The following is a 22,756-nucleotide window of genomic DNA, read 5'->3' on the forward strand; positions in this document are numbered from 1 at the left end:
TTTCAATTAAAAATATTCTTTAAAACATACCTTAACCAAAATAATCTTTTTATTCCGACTAATAAATCTGTATAGTGCATAACTTATTAACTTTAAAATATTAATGTGTCAAAATTTTCTTATACATTCAATATCGAAAAACGTAAAAATTTAAACAAACTGCCCTAAATAATTAGGGGCCCAACCATATAATAGGTGCTAAAGCCTTGTAAGGCGCCAAAGCCATAAATAATGGCGCAAAATAGAACAAAATCAATATAAAACAAACCTATAACAAAAAAAGAAAAACATTGAAAAAAGAAAGAATAAAAAAAGTTGTGAAACAAAAAGAAAGAAAAACATTGAACTCATTTACAGCAACAAACGATAGACAAAGAAAATTAAAATAGAAAACTCTTAAGGTAACTTGAACAATGAATCTGATCAAGAGGTATTAAACTACAGAAAAGTTGCTTCAGAATCGTGATCACTGGTCCTTAATATAACCAATTCTTTCACGAATCACACAGATTATATCAAACAGTATATACACCAACTAAAACACTATCACAATTCACGTAATATCGAAATACGGCTATATAAAATGGAATGAATTCAGTCTACAAAAAAGAATAAAAGAAAACCAGAGAGAGATATTTACCGTGATAGTTTGTTGGAGGATTTAACTATTTCTCAATGAGCTTTTCCCTGGGGTTATTTATATTTATGTATACATTAAAAGTCCAAATAGTATTGAATTGAAACAATCAAATATATATTATGTATTAGTCCTAGATAAAAAGTTTTTAAGAATTGCTAAAAAGTATTATTGGTGTTTAGCATCTTTCTCGATGTCATATTGCTATTAGTGTAATTAAGTATCGGGTCTGGTATAACTTAGAAAAATAGTTTTTAGATAATATTGTTAACTAATCGTGAGGTGCCACTTATAGAAAGTGTTGGCTTACTCTAGAATTATCGCACTTGGAGACTATGTCTTTTGCCATTGGAATTATTTTGTCCAAAATATTCTTTAAATTAAGGCACTTATACATTTTTGCCATAAACAAATATATTTTATAATATTTTTATTAATTAGTTGTTTTAAATTTTAAAATAATAAATAAAAGTTAACTAAATAAATTATTTATATTACCTATTTTAGTTAAAAAAAAAAAATTTATAAGAAAGGTATTTGCTATAATATATCTAAAGTTCCAAACCATATTACCACATTTATTTAGTTTAGAAAATAAGTATTATATTATTTAAGTTCAACATAAATATGTATGTATTAATTAATGTATAATAAGTATGATTATGTGTTACACTCAATCTCAATAAATATATATAGCATTGAATAATTGATTAAATATTTCTATCCCTCCACTTGTCGTTCTTGAATAATCATAATAATAATAATAATAACAATAATATGCAATAATTTGAAACACGTGGACCTTCAAAATACTATAACTTCAAGTTCTATAGTCCCACTCCCACCTGGCCTTCTTCTTTTATAATCAATAATATATATTTTGTGTTTGGACTCATAAACCTTCTTCAATCTTCACTGTAAAGCTTATATATAGGGATATAATTTTGTCGTGTAATGTACTTTTACAGAATGTATTCTGTGGTACATTAGATGGGTCTCAGGTACATTAAATGAGTGTCAGGGTACGTTTCTACTTTTTAACCCTAATTACCCCTAGATCAAATCTCAGCCGTCAAATCAAATAACTCCCTCATCTGACGGCTGTCGTACATCACAGATTACAATCCGTGAAAGTACAATAACAGGACAAAATTATATCTCTATATATATAGGATAGGGCTACAATACACCCTATTAAATAGTTATTCGGTTATGAAAGTTTTTTAGTTTAATTTCATTTAATTTTATTAACATGTTTAATATTGAAAAAAGTTTAGAGAAACGATTTGATACATATTAAAATTTGAATATATAATTTAGTAGATATTAAAATTTGGGGGCCATAATTTTAGTACACAGATAATTACTGTATTAGTAAAATTAAATAAAATTTGATAGAAATCTTTAAATTCAACAATCTCAATAATTTAAGAGAAATTTTTAACAGACTAAAAAAATCGAGAGCATGATTAGTATGAACAACTTGTTTGGTTGACAAATTTCCCTTTTTGTATTTGGGATAAGATGTTTTTGGTTATTAGAGTGTTGAACAATGATTTCTTGTTCAATGATATATTTATTGCTTTCAACCCAAAAAAAAAAGTTACATGAGATTCGATTAGACATGCATATTTTTTTTAGAGAAATTACATTGTATACTTATTTTATTTTATATATTTTAATTTTTATTTTTATTTCTATATTTTTGAAGATATATTCATTTTTGTAGATAATGTCCCTATTATACCCCTTAAGTTAATGTAAATTATGTATGAGGGTATATTAGACAATCCACTAACAAAAATGGATATATTTTAATGAAATATAATATGAGAGTATTTTTGATTAATAGATATAAAAAAAAAAAGTATTCCTCAACTTATTTTTATTTTTCACATGGGGATGGGCCCGCAGGGACGGGGATCATTTTTGTCCCTTGAATGTTAAACAGGGCGGGGATGGGATGACACTCCCTATCCCGACGAGGACCCATTTAATATTTTAATTATTTTTTATTTTTTATTTATATTTTATAATATCTGTTCGTGGGACACAATTTAATATACAGAGAATCACCACAATAATTTATAAGAGGTTTTTTTTTTTTTTTTTTTTACACATCAAAGTATTTTTTTTTTTTTTTTTTTTTTTGCATTTTTACAAAAATCTACATAGAATTTACATAATAACCAATAGAACAACCTAAATCGCAACTAAAATTCACATACACCCACATAAAAATCACCAAAATAACCCAAACCATAAATTTAAATAAAAAAAGTTAAAAAATAGTATATAAAGTAACATTCTTCTTAAAACTGAAATAATTCACATAATTTCTAATTTACTCACAATATGTCTTAGCCAAACGTGACCTTAGTTACACCAATAATAATAGGATTTTTATATTTTTACACTTTAAATATATGTATATATATTTTTGTATTTTTACGAAAATCCACATAGAAACTCATATAACAACTAACAAAACAACTTAAATCGTAATTAAAATCTACATAGCAACCCACATAGAAATCTCAAACTGTAAATTTGAAAAAAAAAAATTAAAAATAGTATATGGTATAATTCTCTTAACACTATCAAAACTAATCTAAATAGTAACCAAAATTCATATAACAACCCATAAAAACTCAAAGGTTAATTAGAATTTTTTTCCCCTGAACTTTGACATGTACCAAATCATGTCCCTTAAACTTTTAAGGTCGTTAAAAATGTCCCCTGAACTATTGAGATTGTTGAATTTAAGGACTTTTGTCAAATTTTAGTAAAAAAATTCTAACAAACATAAAAGTTCAGGACATGATTTAATACATGTCAAAGTTAAAGGGTAATGATTTGGTAGATATCAAAGTCTGTGGAACATTATTTAGTACATAAACAATCACTGAAATATTAAAATTGAATTAAATTAGACAAAAATTCTTAAATCTAACAATTTCATTAAAAAGTAGTATATAAGATTGGGTGATTCTACAATGTACCCCCTTAAAAGGGATGTACTGGTGCACCCTTAACTTGTTTCGGCATCTAGAAAAAAATTTTAGTCTAAATTTTTTTTTTTCATATTCATATACGTTATAGCTATTTAAGATATTCTACAAAATTTTGAAAAATTCAGAATAATTTACAATATAGAAAATAATATTCAAACAACCTATTTTACATTCGTATAAAATAAAATAGTCACGCGTGCAACACACTGTAAACATAATTTTCCGCATGTTAAACTTTTCCAAATTTCTTAAAATTTTGCAGGATGTCTTAAATAACTATAACGTACATGACCATGAGAAAAAATTTGATTAAAAAATTATTTCGGATACTAAAACAGATATGGGTACATCAATATATTCATTTATTCTATACAAAATCGAAAAGAGTGTTAGACATTTACTGCAAATAATTAAGGAGAACGTGGCTTGAATTGAGATTGTTATTATCAAATTCAATGGAACCTTTTTTCATTTGATCACAAACAAGAAACCCAATTCAACTAAACCCTAATTCCCAAATTCCAAACAATGGTGAAGAAGAGAGTACCGGATTGGCTTAACAGTTCTCTTTGGTCCTCTACTCCACCTCCAGACGAAGATCGTTTCAACCGCTACTCCTCCAAACCCACCACAACAACCACCACTGACGACGACGACGACGTCGTTTCCACTACTACTACCTCCACCGCCGGAGCCTCAGCTTCCGACCCTCCTAGACTCAATCCACCAGTCCCGGTCCCACCGCCTTCACTACCTCCTTTAAGGCGTGAGATTTCAGATGATTCGAGGTTTTCTGAGGATGTTGTTAATGGTGGACCTTCTGCTGAGGATATTTCTCGTCAAGCACAGCTATTGTCTGAGGTTTGATTTTTGATTTTTGTTATCAAAAAATTTTGATTTTTTTTTTGGGGGTTGAATTTGTTTTCAAGAATGGATTTTTATTGTGATTTAGTTATCGAAGAAGGTGATTAATATGCGTGAATTGAGGAGAATAGCTTCGCAGGGTATACCTGATGGTGCTGGAATTCGTTCGACGGTTTGGAAGGTGTGTATAGAGTTTGGAGTTTTCCTTTTTCTTAGCTATTTATTGATAGAAAGAAGAGTTTCTTTTTTTGGGCTATTTTCTTTTTTTGAAGAAAAGTAATGTGTTTTTTGTCAATCATTTCTTGTGAATTTCAATGAAAAATGGGGTTTTGAGTTGTGTTATTTAGTTCTTAAAATCATACACTAATGTGAAATACTCAAATTTGCAAAATAGTCTCACTTAATTTACTGCTACTATGATAGTCGCATAGTGTAAATCTATTGTCGGTCGTTTATGGTCTCACAGTGTTCATTTTACTAATAAAAGTTTTCATAAAGGTTATTTTGCCAAAGGACTCTTTCTTTTTTGAAGAAAAGAAATGTGTTTTTGTCAATCCTTTCTTGTGAATTTCAATGAAAAATGGGGTTTTGAGTTGTATTTTTTAGTTCTGAAAATCACACTAATGTATTGAATAATGATGCAGCTCTTACTGAATTATCTACCACCGGATCGTAGTCTTTGGTCGACTGAGTTAGCTAAAAAGAGGTCACAATACAAGCATTTCAAAGATGACCTTTTGATGAATCCTGTAAGTCATGTTGATGAGTTTTATATTATATAATTTTCACTAAATGTTGGGTTTCAAATTGAAGTTTTGGATGAATGAGTAGTGGGATAGAGAACATAAGTACAACCGACTTCGAATTTAGAATGCATTACACAGTTATTTCATGTCTCGAAATATCAGTTGCTTGCTGGCTTGTCCATCTAATTCATGTATCAGTAGGTGAAAGTCTGATATCAAGAAAGAGTGGCGAGTTAGTTAATACTTAGAGGCTAGAGCAAGTCATATAGATATATTTTTTTTCATGCATTTTAACTATTTGTTTCCCAATGAATTTGGGTTTTCCTAATTTTTCTGTGGCTAGTCAGTCAGACATTACAAGGAGGCTGGAGAAATCATCTAGTCATGACAATGACGAGTCAAGTTATGAGAGCCGCTGTTTGCTTTCAAGATCTCAAATAACTCATGGGGAGCATCCATTGAGTCTTGGAAAGACTAGCATCTGGAATCAGTTTTTTCAGGTAAGTAGTGCACTTTGCTTGAGACTGGATTTAGAGATGTGACTGAATTTTAGCTATTGCATGTAATGTATAAAGAGTTGGAGCATGGTTGGATTGGGATTGCTAATCAGATATACTTGTTCTTGTCCCAATTTTAATAAAATATGTATTTTTCTGTGAGGCATGCTCTTTAAATTTTGAAGTATCTAAACTGATATGGTGGTCTCAAGGTTATAATTCTATTCTCTTTTGAAAATAAAGCCTCAGAACATCTATAAATACAATATCTGAGTTTTGAGACCTGTGGCATCTGTAAATACAATGTCTGAGTATTGAGATGTTTTACAAGTTACAACCATTATAACAATTCTTCTTTGAAAATAAGTAAAGGATGAAATTTGATCCAGATGTTGGCTTACTTTGTGCTTTTTGATGTGTATTGAAATTCATAAAATGTGAACTGTCTAGAGTTAGCTGCTTCGGGTCTTGTCTGTTGGTCTGTGGCAAATGTATGTTGGAAAGATTTTCTCTTGTTTGAAGGCGTGTTGGTATTGCTTTTGTGAAAATATAACTTAAGCTTTGGGATTACGTAGGACACAGAAATCATAGAGCAAATTGACCGCGATGTGCATCGCACTCATCCAGACATGCACTTCTTCTCCGGGGACACTCAGTTTGCTAAATCTAATCAAGTATGTCTTTGATAATAGACGATCCCTTATCTTCGTGGGGGTAAAACCAAGTTTGCTAAGTTTGGTGCCTCTTGTTTCAGGAGGCTTTAAGGAGCATATTAATGGTATTTGCCAAGTTAAATCCGGGTATAAGATATGTTCAAGGGATGAATGAGCTTTTGGCACCTTTATACTATGTATTAAAAAATGATCCCGATGAGGAAAATGTGGTGAGCATCCAATCCAGTTATCTATAGTTTTTTACATCAATTGCTTTAACCCACAATTTATTTAGCATTTCTTTATGTTCATTATTAGATGTATCCTTTTAAAACTGTGTTTTCAGTTTCCAATGTTGAGTAAATTGTGTTTCGTACTGTTTTAATTGCTGGTAGAATTATCTCATAGCCGTCTTTGTAGGGCAACTCTTTGGTTCCGTATCAAATAAGACTAAGTAATGGAACATGGTTCCCAATTTTCATGATATTCCTAGCACAACCAAATAACCCAATGTTGAATTGTAATAATAATTAAATGAATTAAGGAAAAGAAATAGAGTTGATACCAGTTTCAATTTGCTAGTTACGTTTGATTTTTTATTTTCATTGTAAAGTTTTTTCGGTCTAGAAATATTCTAATGTAATCGAATTTCCTTATTATCTGGTTTAGCTTTCTTTTTTTAATGCTCATTATTTGCTAATGCTATGCAGGCTTGTGCTGAAGCAGACACATTCTTTTGTTTTGTCGAGTTATTGAGTGGTTTACGTGACAACTTCTGCCAGCAACTTGATAATAGTGTGGTTGGAATTCGTTCCACAATTACAAGGTTGTCTCAGCTTCTCAAGGAACATGATGAAGAGCTATGGCGTCATCTTGAGATCACAACCAAAGTAAGACATAATATTTTAATGATCTGAAAATATAGGGGGAGACCAGCCATATGGCCTCCTTCTCTTTTTTCAAAAAAAATATTTTAATGATCTGATCATCTGAGTCTGCATATATTTTCTCACGCCTCGTGTATCTTTAACCTCCTGTTTTCAGAATGACATGCTTAAATTTAATTTTGAGTTGGGTTTGTACATTTAATTACATTAATTTAGCTCTTCATTTCTTCTTGGACCATATATTGTTTCCTCAGCTATTTCAGTTCTATTTCTGAGAGAAAACCAATGATGAGGTGCACCCTCGACTAGAACGTAGTTTTGTTATAGCTTTTAGAATAGTCCATCGAAAATTTCCTCGGTTGTGAAATTCGGTCCTTCAAGTAAAAAATATTTACATTCTAATCTCCTTTTAAAGTAGGAGTAAACAGGAGTAAGGACTCACATTTCGAGAACACGAGCTGTTACTAAGTTTTCAAATGTTTGAGAGTGAAGGATGGTGGATGGTTTAAGGGTATTGGTGCTGACTAATTATTAATGATTTATTTCACAGGTCAACCCCCAATTTTATGCATTTAGATGGATCACTCTCCTCTTGACCCAAGAATTCAACTTTGCAGACAGTCTTCATATATGGGACACCCTTCTAAGTGATCCTGAAGGTCCTCAGGTAGGACTTATAAAGCTCTCTTCCCTAATCCCTATTCCTTGTTACAATTCAATCTCTATAGTTAGTGAATTGCTAGAACTATCGGTGTCTAACACCACTAAAAAGTGTTATATTGCTATCAGTGCAATTCAATTATAAAAAACCACTAATCACTTATTACTCGTAAATCGCCACATGATAGTAGTGTTGTACCTAACATTTTACTACTGGTGCCTAATCGCAATGCTCTTTAATTATACTTTTATTATCCAAGTCTTTAACTTGCGATTACTCCATTTCGCTATGTGTACAAATTCTTATTGTGTGTGATATATGTAGGAAACCCTTCTGCGAGTATGCTGCGCCATGTTGATTCTCATTCGGAGGCGACTATTAGCGGGTGATTTCACCTCGAATCTCAAACTGTTACAGAACTATCCACCAACAAATATCAGTCATCTTCTCTATGTCGCCAACAAGTTGCGAACACAACCCTCAGCTTGATCGACTCAACTCGACTCATTTTTTGTTTTCCATTCTCTTTTTCTAATGAGTTTTTAACTTTGTATTGCCTTTGCCATTGTATATTTAGTCCCATGTAAATGTTTCAAGAGAAGCCATTTAGTTTATTCTCTCTTTCATCCTTAAATTATCTATTCTCTTTAGGTCTCTGTGACTTTTAATTTTATAAGAATTTTTTTCTTTGAAACTTTTTAATTCTAGATTGTTGAAATAATCGATGAGAATAGTGTGTTTTACATTGTGTTTTTTATTTAAGCACCAAAAAACAGAATTTCTCTATAACAAAAGGAAGGAATTAAGGGGGTGCTTGTTTTTTTTTTTTTAATAATTTATAGAATTTTATTAGGTGAACTCAAATAATTAGGACATCTCGTTAAAAATACAGGATTAGAATTAAAAAATAAATAAATGAAATTGTAATATTACAATTAACCTTAAAAAAGACAAGCTCCCCAAGTACACTATATAAATAAATATAAGATCTTACATATTTATTTATAAGGTCTTCCTCTTTACTAAGGTCTTTTCTCTTTCTATCATAGGCAACAACTCTTATTGGGCTCCATTATCATTTTTTTGATATTAGGTATTAGTAGTGTTCAACGAGGTGACATTTTACAATTAATTAACGATATTCTATAAAATTTATTAATATATAGAACTCAATACTTAAGCACATCGATAGCGATTTGACACTTTAGAGGGTGCTAGACAGTACTAGTACTTTTAGCATTTCTCGTCTTACAATTGGTTAACAATATTCTATAAAATTTATTACATTCAATTATATAGAACTCAATACTTAAATACACTAATAACAATATGACACTTTGAAGGGTGTTAAGCACCATTAGTATCTTTTAACATTTTTCTTTTTGAACATTGCTATTAAACACTAGTAGTACTTAGTTTAACACCATCTGAAAGTGACACATTTTGATTGGTTAACAATATTCCATAAAAATTATAACAAAAAATTATACAGGACTCTCAATCTTATTAGCTGCCATATTATCCAAACAATTAAGGTAAAAAGAACAACAAACATTGAAATTGGAAGCCAAATGCCACTATAGCCACATGTTGCCTTATAGCAATCTCTATCAAACTATTCTCATACATTCTCATGGGACTTGAAACATACTAAGTACAAGTAATTCAACCGTGTTATATAAGGAACACAACAAATAGTGTACTAAAATACAAAGCTACAAAATAGTGTGGTTTAAGAGACTCTAATTTAACAATGACAAGAGATTTGGTAAACTAAATGTAATACACAAAAAAACAAACACAACAAATTTGCAGTAATAATCAAATATAGTTCTTCTGCACTTCTTCTTCAGTTAGTATCTGCCTAATCATGTACTATATTCCTCTATAATAATAATACTTCACATCCCTCATTACCTGTACAAAAGTAACAGATTTTTCAAGCACAAATTCGCTTAATTACACCACAAAATTATGTAAAACTATGTTTGGAAGTTGGATTTTAATAGAGTTTAAAAAATATAAGGAAAAAAAAAAGGCGTGGAAGTTAAAAAACGAAAAAAAATCTTATATTTAGTGACGAAAGAAAAAGAGTAATTTGTGACATAAATACTGAAGTTTAACTTCCGGTTGCAGATAAAAACTTAATTTAATTTTTAACAGTAATAATACTTAAATTATATTTTTGGAATTTCCATAAGTACTTAGCCGTTACGTGAAGTCAATGGCCAATTGACAGTCTCTAACTGATCCAAGTCATTATATACAAACAAGAAAATGACGTAGATTATGACTTGACACATAACGATTAGGTACTTACGGAAGTTCTAGAAATATAACTTAAATATTATTACTGTCAAAGATTAAACTTAAGTATTAATCTGCAACAGAGGCCGCAAATTACTCAAAGAAAAAATGTAATAGAAAAAATAATTGATTCAATAAAATTTTCCACACCAAACACGAAAAATTATTTATTTTGTTATTTTTATTTACCACATTTTTCTTTCGTACTTTTGTTTCCCACCAAATTACAACTTCCAAACATAGCCTAACTAACTTTTATGACATTCTTCACAGAAAAAAGTTTACCTGAATGCTGAGCAAGCTTTTCAAAACCCATTCCTTTTCAGTTTGGTTCAAGGGTTCAGAAGTATCATAATATTTTAATCACCCAATAATTTCGATTGCAAAGTGTTCATCTTTCTTCAGCAGACACCGAAGAATTTAATACGTTCGAGGATTCTGTATCATTCCTCAATTCTTTCTCGTTCTGACTTTCAAGCTGGTCGTTAAGAATCTCGAGGACATTGTTTGGGGGACATCTATCAGCTGGATTCTTTGGTGACATCTGACAGAAACACTCTGGCCAGGGATTGGTGTAGAAAGATTCGGGTGGGATCCGTTTGTGTGGCCCGCCAAAGTTTGTTTGGAGCATGACTTTCTTAACAGCTTCTTCAAAACCTGCTGTCTTCCCATTTTCCCGATCGATAAAGATTGGAGCAAGACCTTTCCTGTCGGGTCTGAGGGTGGTTCGGAAACCATAGTACAAACGGTGTCCAAGGAGGTTGTTGGCGAAGTTGCTTGGACCATCATATGTAGGCATGAAAATGTCTGATAAGAGACATACCATGTAATCCACGGCAGATCCTAATAATCCTTGGGTGTTTCCTGCTAGCTCGTCTGTTTGTTCCACCGAATTGTGGTTCTCAAGGTGAGGGAATAGAGAGCGAAATGGTTTCATGAACTTCTCACCGCCGAATAGTTCACCGGCTGCTAGGTATATCCTGGTCGAATTGTCGAAGCCCAATGCACGTAAAATAAGGCCAACCTGCAGATAAAAAAGACCCAAGGTAAAGAGATGACTTTGATTTTGAAACATGAACTTGGCTCAACAGCTAAACCGTCATCCAAAACGATACATGAAAGAATTACCTCTTCTGGAGTCAATGGGCATTTACCTATGGCCCTTCTTTCATTGTATATCAGCTTTTTTGGTGCGAAATTATCGTCCCGATACTTCTTTAGTATTCTTTGCTGAGCAGGAGTGAAAATATCAAAACACCTGCACCGTGATTCACAAAATGGAAAATGCCTTTAGAAAGGTAATAACTTTGTTGGACAATTAAGATGTAAAGTGTTGTTATTTACCAAACCTCCCTCCCACACACACTCGTATACACACAAATAAATTAAAGAAAGCTTACTGAAAAGAGAGACATTCATGTAGCTATACCTGTATCTACCCGAAAACAGCTGCAGTAATCTTATGCATAAATAGTCACTTTACATAATTGAACATTTTAGAAGGGACTTCTATGAAATTGGTCGCTCCTTAATATTCTCAAGACATTTTTATTTGAGGGATCTTTTCTTGGTAATTCCTTTTTCTCTCAAATCGAGAAAGACTGAATTGCTTCAACTACAATAAAACCTAAAAATGTTACCTATAGTGCTACGGCTAGGACAGACAAAGTACTTTTATTAAGTATATCTGGAGTGAAAAAGAAAAGGGTTGACAAGAAAATTGTTTTTTCCCAACTCCTATGTTAACCTTCTTGTTTTATAAGCAAAAAAATATAAAATAAAATGCACACAATTCGGTTAGAGCAAATAAATTAGAGGTGGTGTCTCTATATAATATGATAACTTGATGAGAGCATACCCAGCAAATGCCAGCATATCCATCTCAAAACGAAGATGAATAGACATGAAATGACCTTGAGTCCGGAGCTTATCAACAATAGATTGACTCAATCTCATAATCTGTGGCTTAAATCTTAAAGCATGATAGTTAACTCTGCACCGCAACCGTTGGTACTCTGGGTTGTCAATTTCTTCTGCTAAACGATGAGAAAATGGAGTAAGGTAGATAGCACCGTGTTCTTTCATTTTCTTTAGAGCCTCTGTAGTGTACCAACTAACTGAAGCATCCCTAGGAGGACGAATCTGAGGCAATAAAGAAACAGAAAAATGAAAAGAATAGTCAAACAGAACAGTTAATATCTATCAAAGAACTCCAAGATTTTAAATAATTGTTTATGGTATACCTGTAAAGCTTTTATCTTCTTGGTTTTCCCATTTTTCTTAATTTCTGGAATGCTTTCCACGATGTTCACATCATATTTCAGTGCCTTGATAAAATGTTCAACATCGTAGATACCATGGAAACCGCTGCATATGAAAGATATGTTAAGACTGTATTCACTCACTGATATAATTTTCTATGACCCTAAAACTAGATCTTAAAACAAATATCAAGTGTGGAGAAGAAATATAAAGATCAACGTTCTGGCATTTTAAATGCCAATTCAGGACAGATAGCAGAACTGCCCCTGAAGTCCAAAAAGACAATTAGAAGCCATTCGGTTCATTAATTTTAAATGTCACGAGACTCAATGGGATCTAGTGAGAACTAATTGGAACTTTGTTTGCACTGTTATTCATTTACTCACTCACATTTTGGAACTTTTTCAATTCTTCATTCAAAAACTGAAATAGGGATTAGACAAAAACACTAAACTCAACCACAACCATTCAAAGATGTCATTTCTTATTCTTACTTTCACAATTCTGCAAAAAATATAATTTTCTTTTCAAGAAAACTTAGTTTCTTATATACACAAGCACACATATACATGTAAAACTGGGCATTATAAAAACAAGGTCTGTAAATATCAGTTCATGTAAAATAAGGTTAAAGAACAGCAAACTTATACCTGTCATCATGCCAAAATGAGTTTGCATCCAACTCTGGCAGCACAAGGGTTGCATTCATGATTCTTGCAGCTAAAACCGCATTACAGATCTATAATAGCCAAGATAACAATTGAGTAGAAATATATGTTAGTAAGAACAGAAGTGCAAATTGCAAATAATTTTATTAATTTAAAAGAGAAAGAGAATAAGAGAAAGGTACAAACTGCAGTTCGTTGCTGATTGAGACCACCATTACATCGCACTCGTAGGAAACCATTGCTTCCAATTGACGGTGCTGCCACAAAGTAAAAAAATGAATAATTACTTTACTTTCTACTGCTCATTAATTCACAAATTAGAAGACCTTTTAAGAAAATGAAATGAACATACGAAGCCACTCGGAGCGGGGAGCTGAAGACGGTCTCCAACCACCAGAATCAGCACTTTCCCAAAGTTCTTCTACATTTAGCTGCACATACAATGTGAGAGCATGAACAAAAAATTTCAAACTGAATTTATATAGATGTATAAAACCCATTTTTCATACTAAAAATGGTGATGCACCAACAACTATACGATCAGAACCTTCTTTGACAATGACCACAATAATGGTCACAAGTGTTCTTTTATTCTTTGAAACACACTAACCATATTGGAATGTGAGTGTTCTAGACAATACACACATATAGAGGCATTTTTCCCAAAAGGCTCAAATCTTGAAGCATTAAACTGAATCATTCATCCTAGTCTACCAATTGTTAGGGCCTCTAAACAATCAAATAAACAATTAAATTCAACATCCAATGTCTCCCACATTTCCCAAACAGCCATAAAATACCCGAATCCACAACACAATATACAAAATTCAAACTGAATTTATATACAAAACCCAAATACATCTGTTGCCATTGTTCTTAGAAATGGTGATACACAATTATGGCCACAACTGTTCTTTTATTCTTTAAAACCCATTAGCCATATTAGAATGTGAGAATTCCAGAACCTCAATAGTACACTAACTCTGTACAATACACACATACATATAGATGCATTCTTCCCAAAAGACTCAAATCTTGAAGCAACAAACTAAAGGATAAGTACCCATGTTAGTAAAAATATAATTTTCTTCTAGTTCCGTCAATCAGTACGGACTCCGTTAGTGTATTAAATTTGTGATTAGATTAAGTTTTTCAATTTATTGAAAGAAGATTTAGAAGTAACTGATACAAGTTTTAGTGTATTAAGTTTCTACCAGAGACCAATAATTTAGAATTTGGGCCTTATGTGTTACAGTAAAAATCATTAGGTTTGGATGCTTATGTTGCAAATATCTTTAAACTGAATCATTCATCCTAGTCGACCAATCTCTAGGGCTTCTAAACAATCAAATGGCAATTAAATTCAACATCAAATTTCTTCCACATTTCCCAAACAGTAATAAAATACCCAAATCCACAACACACAACAGAAAATTCAAAAAATGTGAAGTTCGAACTAACCTTGGAACGTGATACAGATCCAGTACTATCATTACTAGTGAAATTAATCAAGAAAGCAATAGTGCAGATCATGAGAACCACAACAGCGATCGATAGCCTCCCGACCGTACCTTTCACCGCTCCTCCTCCTCCTCCTGGTTTCCCAGGCTGCCGGTGATGGAAACCTGGTCTGCATCAAATCAAAAAGTGAAATAGAATTCAGGTATGTTTAGTAAGCAAGAAAAAATTGACAGAGAAAACGAATTTGAAGATGGAACCACCTGCGCATTGTTTCGGATCTTTTTGAAGAGTGTTGATTGTAGCTATAGATTGTATGTGCGTATGTATTGTATGTATAGCTTTCGATGCAGCTATGGAGATCTTCTTCAATCCCAACTCTCTCTCTCTCTTCTTTCTCTCTCTACATTTCACTGCAACTAACAGAGTGTGTTTGGCCGGGTCGGGTTTTCCGTAAATTCATATCAATTTCCCTTAATTTTAATTTTATTATTATTATTTATTTTTGAAAGGGAAATGAGCTTATTATTTTTTTTTTAAAAAAAAAGGTTGTACTTCAAGAGGAAAAAAAAAATTGCGGATAAATGGTATTTTTAAAAATTATTTAAAAAATATAAGATATTTTTTATTTGGTCCTAGACGCGGGTCTAGCCCTCCTATGTCTAGGTTGTCCTGTTCAAGATGAACATCATCTACTTTAACGCTGAATTTGGGAAACAAGATATTCTAGCAGGACTATGAGCAACTATATTGGCAAATCGTTTAATAAAAAACAAAAAAATATTTAAAGATGCAAGAAGTTTACGACAATCTTCTATAATAACTCCAAAAGAAGAAAGCATATGTGATGAATTTCGAATAGCTTAGGGTTTGATTGGTTTGTGATTCAAAAATTGTGTTTTTTAAAAATGTGTTTTGGAAACAAAAATTTAAATTTTGTAAGTGAAAATTTGTTTTTAAATATGTGATTGGTTGTAGTGTGATTTAATGTTTTTGAGTTTTAAAAAAGTGAATATGTGATTGGTTGGGAATCTCAAAATAAAAAAGTAAGAGAATAATTAGAGAGTTTTTGGATTCAATGATTTGAAAACACAAAAAACATAAAAATAGTGTTTTCATTTTTTAGCCTAAAACTCAAAATAGTATTCAAATTTTGTTTTTAAAAACACTCAACCAATCAAGAATTCTTATGTGGACCCCCACCATTTTAATTTTCAAAAACATAAAATAGTTTTCAAATCCTAAACCAATCACACCCTTAGACTACTACCAAGCAATCTGACTCCATCTCCACTTTCTGTTATGGTTGAGTTTTAATCCAGCTTAGCGTTTCCTTGATACCGATTACTTCATTTAAATTCGGAGTGCCTATACTTGCTAAGCTACCCTACTTAGCCATCTTTCCTTTGAGAGTCTCGAGCGACTATGTTATAACCAAATACTGCTCGATCACGAAAAATAACAGCATCAACAGTTATCTTTAAACTATTTACTAAGCATCTTCAACCATATTCTATTTCTTAGCCAAATTTTAGTTAAAATAGATAAAAATAAATAAAACAATGAACTATTTTTATTATTTTTGCTTGAATCATGCTTTCTCTATTTTAATTAGTATTTGATTATTTTAATATTATTACAATTTAAGCATAATTAGAAATGCTCTATAAATATAATATAAACTTTACAATTTACTCACACATAGACAATGTGGAACACACACTTTTTTGTTGATAGATTAAATCACATCAAATACAATATTTATCTCATTTACCCATTAAATTTTGGAATTATTATTATTATTATTATTATTATTATTATTATTATTATTATTATTATCTTAAGGCTGAATGAATGTTTGTTTAATACTATTTTGATTTAATTAATGTTTGTTTCATTGTGAATTTATAATAATGGATTTTAAGCTTTAAATATATATTTATTTTTGAGTATAATAACTTTATTTTTTTAACTGTTCATATATAGTTGAGTTTGTGTAAAATATACTTGTTGTATTTTGTTTTTCTCTGTTTTCTTTTGAATTGCAGTAATCTTTTCATCAATAAGAAGTTAATCCGACCCCGTACTCAAACCTGGTCCCAGACCCGGCCCTGACCCATACTCGACCCCAACCTCCCAACCTGGACCCAGCCCTAGACCCTAGTCCTGGCTCTGGACCCAACGCCGATCTCGGACCCCAAACCCAACCTTATCCCTGAAGCAAGGACCCAAACTCGACCTCAAAGCCAGACCCTGACCCCAAACCTAAAGCCGGAGCCCAACCCTAGACTTGAACTTGGACCCAAACTCAGCCTCGAAGTCGGACACCCAACCTGAACTCGAACCAGACCTCGAACTCCGATCCCAGACCCGAATCCTAACCTTGACTCGGTAGACCCAACCTCGGCCCCAATCCCGACCGCTACTCCAACCTCGACCAGATCCCAACTTTAACTTAAAAAAATAATATGAAAGACAATGAGTGAGGAGAGAAAAGGCGATGAGAGAGAGTAGTGAGAGAAAAAAAAAAGAGAAAAAGTAATTACATAGAAAATATTGTGTAAAAATAATGTGTGATAAAATAGAGGAAAATATTGATAAGAAAAAATCAATTGTTTTATAAAAAAAAATATTTTATGGCTCTCAAAATTTTTATTTTTTGAAAATGGTTCTCTAAAAACATGGCCAAACACGCATATAATTGTTCTCAAAAAATTAGTATTTTAGTTATGATATTAAACATGCGCTAATAATTAGTGTTGTTATTGTTATAGTCTTTTTTTTTTTATTACCAAAAGCATTTATAGATAGGAAAACATTAGACCTCACGGTCGTTACAAAATAAATTTATAGGCATTGAAGAAATATCAAGATAACCATACCAGTTATGAGCAAATACCCATTTGGTCACATTATGAGCCATGAAATTACAAGTTCTTACAATATTAAAAAAGGGACAACCAACAAAAAAAGAAGCAATTCTATTACAATGATTAGTATAATTCCCAATCTCCCATCTAAAGTTAGCTCTAGTGAGAGAGTTGATTACCATCTTCGAATCACTTTCTACAATAATAAATTTGTACACTTTTGTTTTTGTCGTATCAAGCGTCAAGCAACAAGTAGTCGCCTCTCGTGATAAATTTCTACAAAGAGCATCACAAAAGTCTAATTTAGCTATTGTCACCTAAATCACTTCACCTTGATGGCCTATCGTGATAACTGTACTGGACATGTGCTCCACCCTCACTTTAACATTACAATTCAACTTAATCCAATTCTGTGAAGAGGGGCGCCAAACATCAACCAGACTCAAAAAAGGCATAGGAGAAAAAGTAGCTTTGTAATTTGCATAACAAAAAGTAATAGAATCAATGTAATGTTTTAGTCCAGTCATGTGTATTTTGACTTTACTAGGAAACTTGTTACCGTTGCACTTTAATATAATAATTGAATATTATGAATTTAATCCTTCTCAAAATTCTAAATAAACAATATTATAAACATCAAACTATAGTCTTAAACAATCTGCAGGTTTTTATGAAAAATATAAAAATCTTAATCTCAAAAAATAAAAACCTTATCTTAGTTTTTTATTAATGGTACGATGAAAGCATCATGGGAGTAATTATTTAATAAAAATCACAAGAAGCCAAGAGAAAGAAAGTTTTTGAAAGCTGTGAAAATGTTGTCAATATTTAATTGTTACATTTAATTAGTAATATTATGAATTGAGTATAGAGTACTTGGGAGCTACAATTAAATCCGTTGTGTAATAAGTTTACCACATATTATTTTATTTATTATACATTTTGTCTTATTTTTTCAATACCATTATAAATTTGTGTAACACTCACTCATCAAAGTGTTATGATATATTTCAATTGTGATCACCCTTTTCTTCTTCTTCATTCTCATTATTAAATGGCAGAAGTTCTTGTTTCCTTAGTGTTAGAGCAATTGGCTTCCTTCACTAATCGACAAATAGAGCAACAATGGAGTTTGGTGAGGAGTGGTGTTGAGGAGAAAGTCGAAAACCTAAGCAACAATCTCGAAGACATTCAAATGGTGCTTGTTGATGCTGATAAAAGGCAAATCGTCGATGCAAGTGTGAAACGTTGGTTGGATAAGCTAAAAGTTGTGTCTTATGAGATTGAAACAACTATGTATGAGTGGAACACCGCTATTGCTCTTCGCTCTAATCTTAAGCTTTTTGATAAGGTATGTTTTTTTACCCTTCCTTGTCTACATCGAAATCATGTTCATCGACATGGATTGCATCGTCGAGTAGGTTTAAAGATAGAGAAATTGAATGAAAAACTCGATAGAATTTCAAATGAAAAGGAAAGGTACACTTTTAGAACTGCGATTGAGTATGAAAGTTATCGTTCGAATAATACTATTACTACATCGTTCGTTGATGTTTCAAAAGTGTGTGGCCGCGATGTAGAGAAGAAAATTTTAATAGACAAGTTGCTTAATGATGATGAGAATAACAATGGTAACAATATTATTCCTCTTGTAGGAATGGGGGGAATAGGTAAAACAACCTTAGCTCAATTAGTGTACAATGATGAAAAAGTTAATGCTTATTTTAATTTGAAAATTTGGGTCTGTGTTTCTGACCCTTTTGATGAGATAGCAATTGCTAGGGAAATTTGTGTGGCTCTTGAAGTTAAAAAAGAATTTCATAAATTAGATAAACTTCAAGATTTACTAACACATATTAAGGAATCAATTGTGGGGAAGAAATTTCTTCTTGTTTTAGATGATGTGTGGAGTGAAGATAATAGAAAATGGGAACCATTAGAGGAGTCTCTTAGGTATGGAGATGAAGGTAGTAAAATATTAGTTACAACTAGGAAAAAACATGTTGCTACTATGATGAAGGTTAGAGAAGAACATATCATCTCCATAAGACACTTGTCTGAGGAAGTGTGTCTTAATATATTTAATCAATTAGCATTTTCAGATAATGAGGGTCAAGGGGAATTAAAAGAAATAGGTGTTAAAATTGCACAAAAGTGCAAGGGTTTACCTCTTGTTGCTAAAGCATTAGGAAGTCTTATGCGTTTTAAAAAGTATACAGAAGAAAATTGGAACGAAGTTTTGCGTAGTGATTTATGGAAATTAGGAGATCGAGTTGAGAATGAAGTTTTCGTTCCATTCTTATTGAGTTATTACGATTTGCCTTCTCTTGAAAAACGTTGCTTATTATATTGTTCAATTTTTCCGAAAGATTATAACATCGATAGAGATGAGTTGATACAGTTATGGATGTCACAAGGTTACTTAACTAGTTCAGAAGAAGACGAGAGAAAAGGCATAAATTGTTTCGAGAATTTAGTTGCACACTCTTTTTTTCAAGATTTTGAAAGAGATGAACATGAAAATATCATAAGATGTAAGATGCATGATATAGTGCATGATTTTGTGTTGTTTCTAACCAAGAATGATTGTTTTAACTCACACATAAGTTCAAAAAATGATGAATTGAAGCTACTAAGCTCAAAAGCTTTTCACTATACATTGTTACTTGAGTGTAATGTGCCTAGATCGGAATACTACAAATTAAACATAAATCTATGTCCAATTCTACATTTAGAGTATTTGTCATGTACATTCTCACCTTGGTCTATAGTACCACCCTCAATTTACAACAAAAGAAAATTACTTACATTGTCAATAATTGGTAATCCTGGTTCAATAAAATGGGATTTATTGTTTAAATTAACATGTCTTAGGACTTTGAACTTGAGTGGTTGCTTACCTCCTAACTCAAAAATACCAAAAGGTATTGATAAGTTAATCCTTTTGAGGTATCTTAATTTATCAAATAATGGATGGCTTGTTCTTCCAAAAACATTGGGAAATTTGTTCAATTTGCAAACTCTAAATTTGGAGAAGAGTAGAGGTTGGCTTCCAAAAGAAATTGGAAAACTTGTCAATCTAAGACATTTGTATTTGGGTGATTTTTGTTGTAAATTTTCAAAAGAATTAGGAAAATTAACTGGTCTAAAGACTCTAGAATCATACAATTTTTTATATGTAGTTGTTGAAAAAAGGGGGAAAATGTTATTTCAAAATTGGATGATGTCATTAAATAATTTGAAAAGTCTTGTACTTGTAAGGTGCAACTATTGTGTTTCCTTAGGACCTTTTGGAAACCTCCCTTCTTTGGAGTCACTTACTCTAAATTTTATGATAAATGTGAAAACTTTGGGAAATGAATTTTTGGGAATAGAAAACACAACAACGACAACAGAATCATTCCCGAAATTGAAAACATTACGCTTCATAGAATTTTGGAGTTGGGAAGAGTGGAAATATTGTAGTGATAGGTCACAAGCAATAATGCCACGCCTCCAGTTCTTGCACTTTGATCGTTGCGAGAAACTTGAGGCGCCGCTACCAGAGTTCTTGCGAAACACAATGCTTAAGACCTTAACCATAAGACAATGTAACAAGTTGAAACCACTTTTCAAAGAAGGGTTAAGGATGGAGGAATTGGTCAACATTCTCACAAGGTAGTAAGTTCACTTTTCTTGTACAAAAATATTTTACATTGCTAAAATATGATTTAATTAGTATGTATTAATCTTTTTAATTTCCTAATGTTGCTTTTTCTTCGTGTGTTTATAGGAAGATTGGTGTAAACAATTGAATGCGAAGACGACGTATTTAAAAAGTCACAATATAATTAGATTTATGTGTAACTGAAAATAATTATACAATTCGACATGTTTGTTTGATTATGTAATTACACTATAATTGTATAAGAAATAATTTCAAAAAAGCATAAAAACAACAAAAAAAAATTACAAAAATATGGTATGTAAGAAGTTTTTAATATTTTTACGGTTTTTTAGATTTTATTTACATAAAACACAGTCTTTTTGTGTATTTTTATGTTGTATTCTTACTATTTTGTTGTTTGTATATTATTTTTCATGTTGTTTTATTGTTGTTTTAATATTATTTTCTTGTTACTTTCATGTAAATTTCTTGTGTTTTTATAGAATAACGTAAAAATATTAAAAAAAAAACACTTTAAACGTAAAATAGTAAATTTTTATAAAAATTGTTGTTTTATGTTATTATCCCATTATATAATTAGATGTAATTGAGGAGTTCCAATTACACTTTCTAATTCTCATGGCCTCCTATTAATTACTAAAAATTTTCCATTTCAAACATTAACTACTAAAAAAATATTATTTTTCTGTGTAATTACTAAATATTTTGCCTCATAAAATATTAAGAATTCATATGTAATTATCACTTTATATTTAAATACACATTGTATTTAAAATATATCGTAATTACTATAGTGTTTAATTACTACCCTAGCAAGTATACTACCTTGTAATTACACAGCTATTTTTAAACACACCTATAATTATACTTGTTTTATCTAAACTATTAGTGGTGTCGTACATTTAATATTATTACTTGGGGACATAGTTACACAAATCTAGTTGGGTTCTTCATTTAGAATTGAGTAATTTGCGCCATAAATACTTAAGTTTAACTTTCAGTTGCAGATAAATATCTAAGTTTAATTTTTGAAGGTAATAATACCTAAGTTATATTTCTAAAACTTTCGTAGATACATAACCGTTAAGTGTCAAGTCATTATCCATATGTCAGTTTTTATTGGTATATTTAAATTAATTTTAAAATAAAAATAAAAATTTGATGACCTAAAACAATCAAACATTGTCACGTGACAATTTACTTAACATTTAATAGCCTAGTATTTATAGAAGTTCTATAATTATAACTTAAGTATTATTACTGTCAAAAATTAAACTTAAGTATTTATTTGCAACTGAAAATTAAACTTAAATATTTACGCGACAAATTACTATTTGGAATTTCCATGTTAGATCTAGTTCGAATCATGAACAACGGTTGAATGTTGTTTGCAAGCAATCTCGTTAACTAATCTTGCCCTACATTTCATTGTAACTCAATGAAGGTGCCTTGAATTCTCAGCCTGTCTTCCATTTTCAAACTTCAGACATAGCAGTGTCCTCAGTTGAGCATCATGCTAAATTTGCATTGGAGTTTTTGTATCTTGTTCTTAACTAGTTTTCTTT

At 31.3% G+C, this 22,756-nt stretch overlaps 3 protein-coding genes across 4 annotated transcripts; 2 read left to right on the forward strand and 1 right to left on the reverse strand.

Annotated features, from left to right (window-relative positions):
• Positions 1-4,025: 4,025 nt before the first annotated feature.
• Positions 4,026-8,661, forward strand: LOC115722404 (uncharacterized). Its single transcript, XM_030651606.2, has 9 exons — positions 4,026-4,512; positions 4,604-4,696; positions 5,160-5,264; positions 5,609-5,761; positions 6,334-6,432; positions 6,513-6,641; positions 7,122-7,301; positions 7,849-7,965; positions 8,284-8,661. Exons 1-9 carry the CDS (start codon positions 4,180-4,182, stop codon positions 8,446-8,448), a joined length of 1,374 nt encoding a protein of 457 aa, XP_030507466.2. The 5' UTR covers positions 4,026-4,179; the 3' UTR covers positions 8,449-8,661.
• An 852-nt stretch (positions 8,662-9,513) lies between these two features.
• On the reverse strand, positions 9,514-15,150 carry LOC115722386 (O-fucosyltransferase 1). 2 transcript variants are annotated; one of them, XR_009684429.1, is made up of 10 exons: positions 14,918-15,150; positions 14,658-14,826; positions 13,549-13,627; positions 13,383-13,453; positions 13,179-13,267; positions 12,510-12,633; positions 12,125-12,408; positions 11,395-11,524; positions 10,552-11,290; positions 9,514-9,876 (listed from the first exon to the last, which is right to left on the reverse strand). XR_009684429.1 is itself a non-coding variant. In XM_061103914.1 (9 exons), the coding sequence occupies exons 1-9, from the start codon at positions 14,923-14,925 to the stop codon at positions 10,658-10,660; spliced, it is 1,587 nt and encodes a 528-aa protein (XP_060959897.1). In that variant the 5' UTR covers positions 14,926-15,104; the 3' UTR covers positions 10,332-10,657. The 2 variants fall into 2 exon arrangements, 1 of the variants encoding a protein (XP_060959897.1); XM_061103914.1 differs by lacking the exon at positions 9,514-9,876 and having other exon boundaries at positions 10,332-11,290; positions 14,918-15,104.
• Positions 15,151-18,438: 3,288 nt separating this feature from the next.
• Positions 18,439-21,185, forward strand: LOC115722600 (putative disease resistance protein RGA4). Its single transcript, XM_061104181.1, has one exon. The coding sequence runs from the start codon at positions 18,579-18,581 to the stop codon at positions 21,183-21,185; it is 2,607 nt and encodes an 868-aa protein (XP_060960164.1). The 5' UTR covers positions 18,439-18,578.
• Positions 21,186-22,756: the final 1,571 nt, after the last annotated feature.

The sequence above is a fragment of the Cannabis sativa genome, chromosome 9, assembly GCF_029168945.1.
Source record: "Cannabis sativa cultivar Pink pepper isolate KNU-18-1 chromosome 9, ASM2916894v1, whole genome shotgun sequence".
Classification (NCBI taxonomy): Eukaryota; Viridiplantae; Streptophyta; class Magnoliopsida; order Rosales; family Cannabaceae; genus Cannabis; species Cannabis sativa.

What these genes read in the sequence shown, in the direction of transcription:
- LOC115722386 (XM_061103914.1), bottom strand. An exon ending in TCAATCAGCAACGAACTGCA is followed by an intron (nt 13,268 to 13,382) that starts GTTTGTACCTTT and finishes TGGCTATTATAG; the next exon opens with ATCTGTAATGCGGTTTTAGC. An exon ending in GATATGCTGGCATTTGCTGG is followed by an intron (nt 11,525 to 12,124) that starts GTATGCTCTCAT and finishes ATCACGGTGCAG; the next exon opens with GTGTTTTGATATTTTCACTC.
- LOC115722404 (XM_030651606.2), top strand. Translation starts at nt 4,180, where the DNA reads ATGGTGAAGAAGAGAGTACCGGATTGGCTTAACAGTTCTCTTTGGTCC. An exon ending in AGTTTGCTAAATCTAATCAA is followed by an intron (nt 6,433 to 6,512) that starts GTATGTCTTTGA and finishes CTCTTGTTTCAG; the next exon opens with GAGGCTTTAAGGAGCATATT. An exon ending in ATCCCGATGAGGAAAATGTG is followed by an intron (nt 6,642 to 7,121) that starts GTGAGCATCCAA and finishes AATGCTATGCAG; the next exon opens with GCTTGTGCTGAAGCAGACAC.
- LOC115722600 (XM_061104181.1), top strand. Translation starts at nt 18,579, where the DNA reads ATGGCAGAAGTTCTTGTTTCCTTAGTGTTAGAGCAATTGGCTTCCTTC.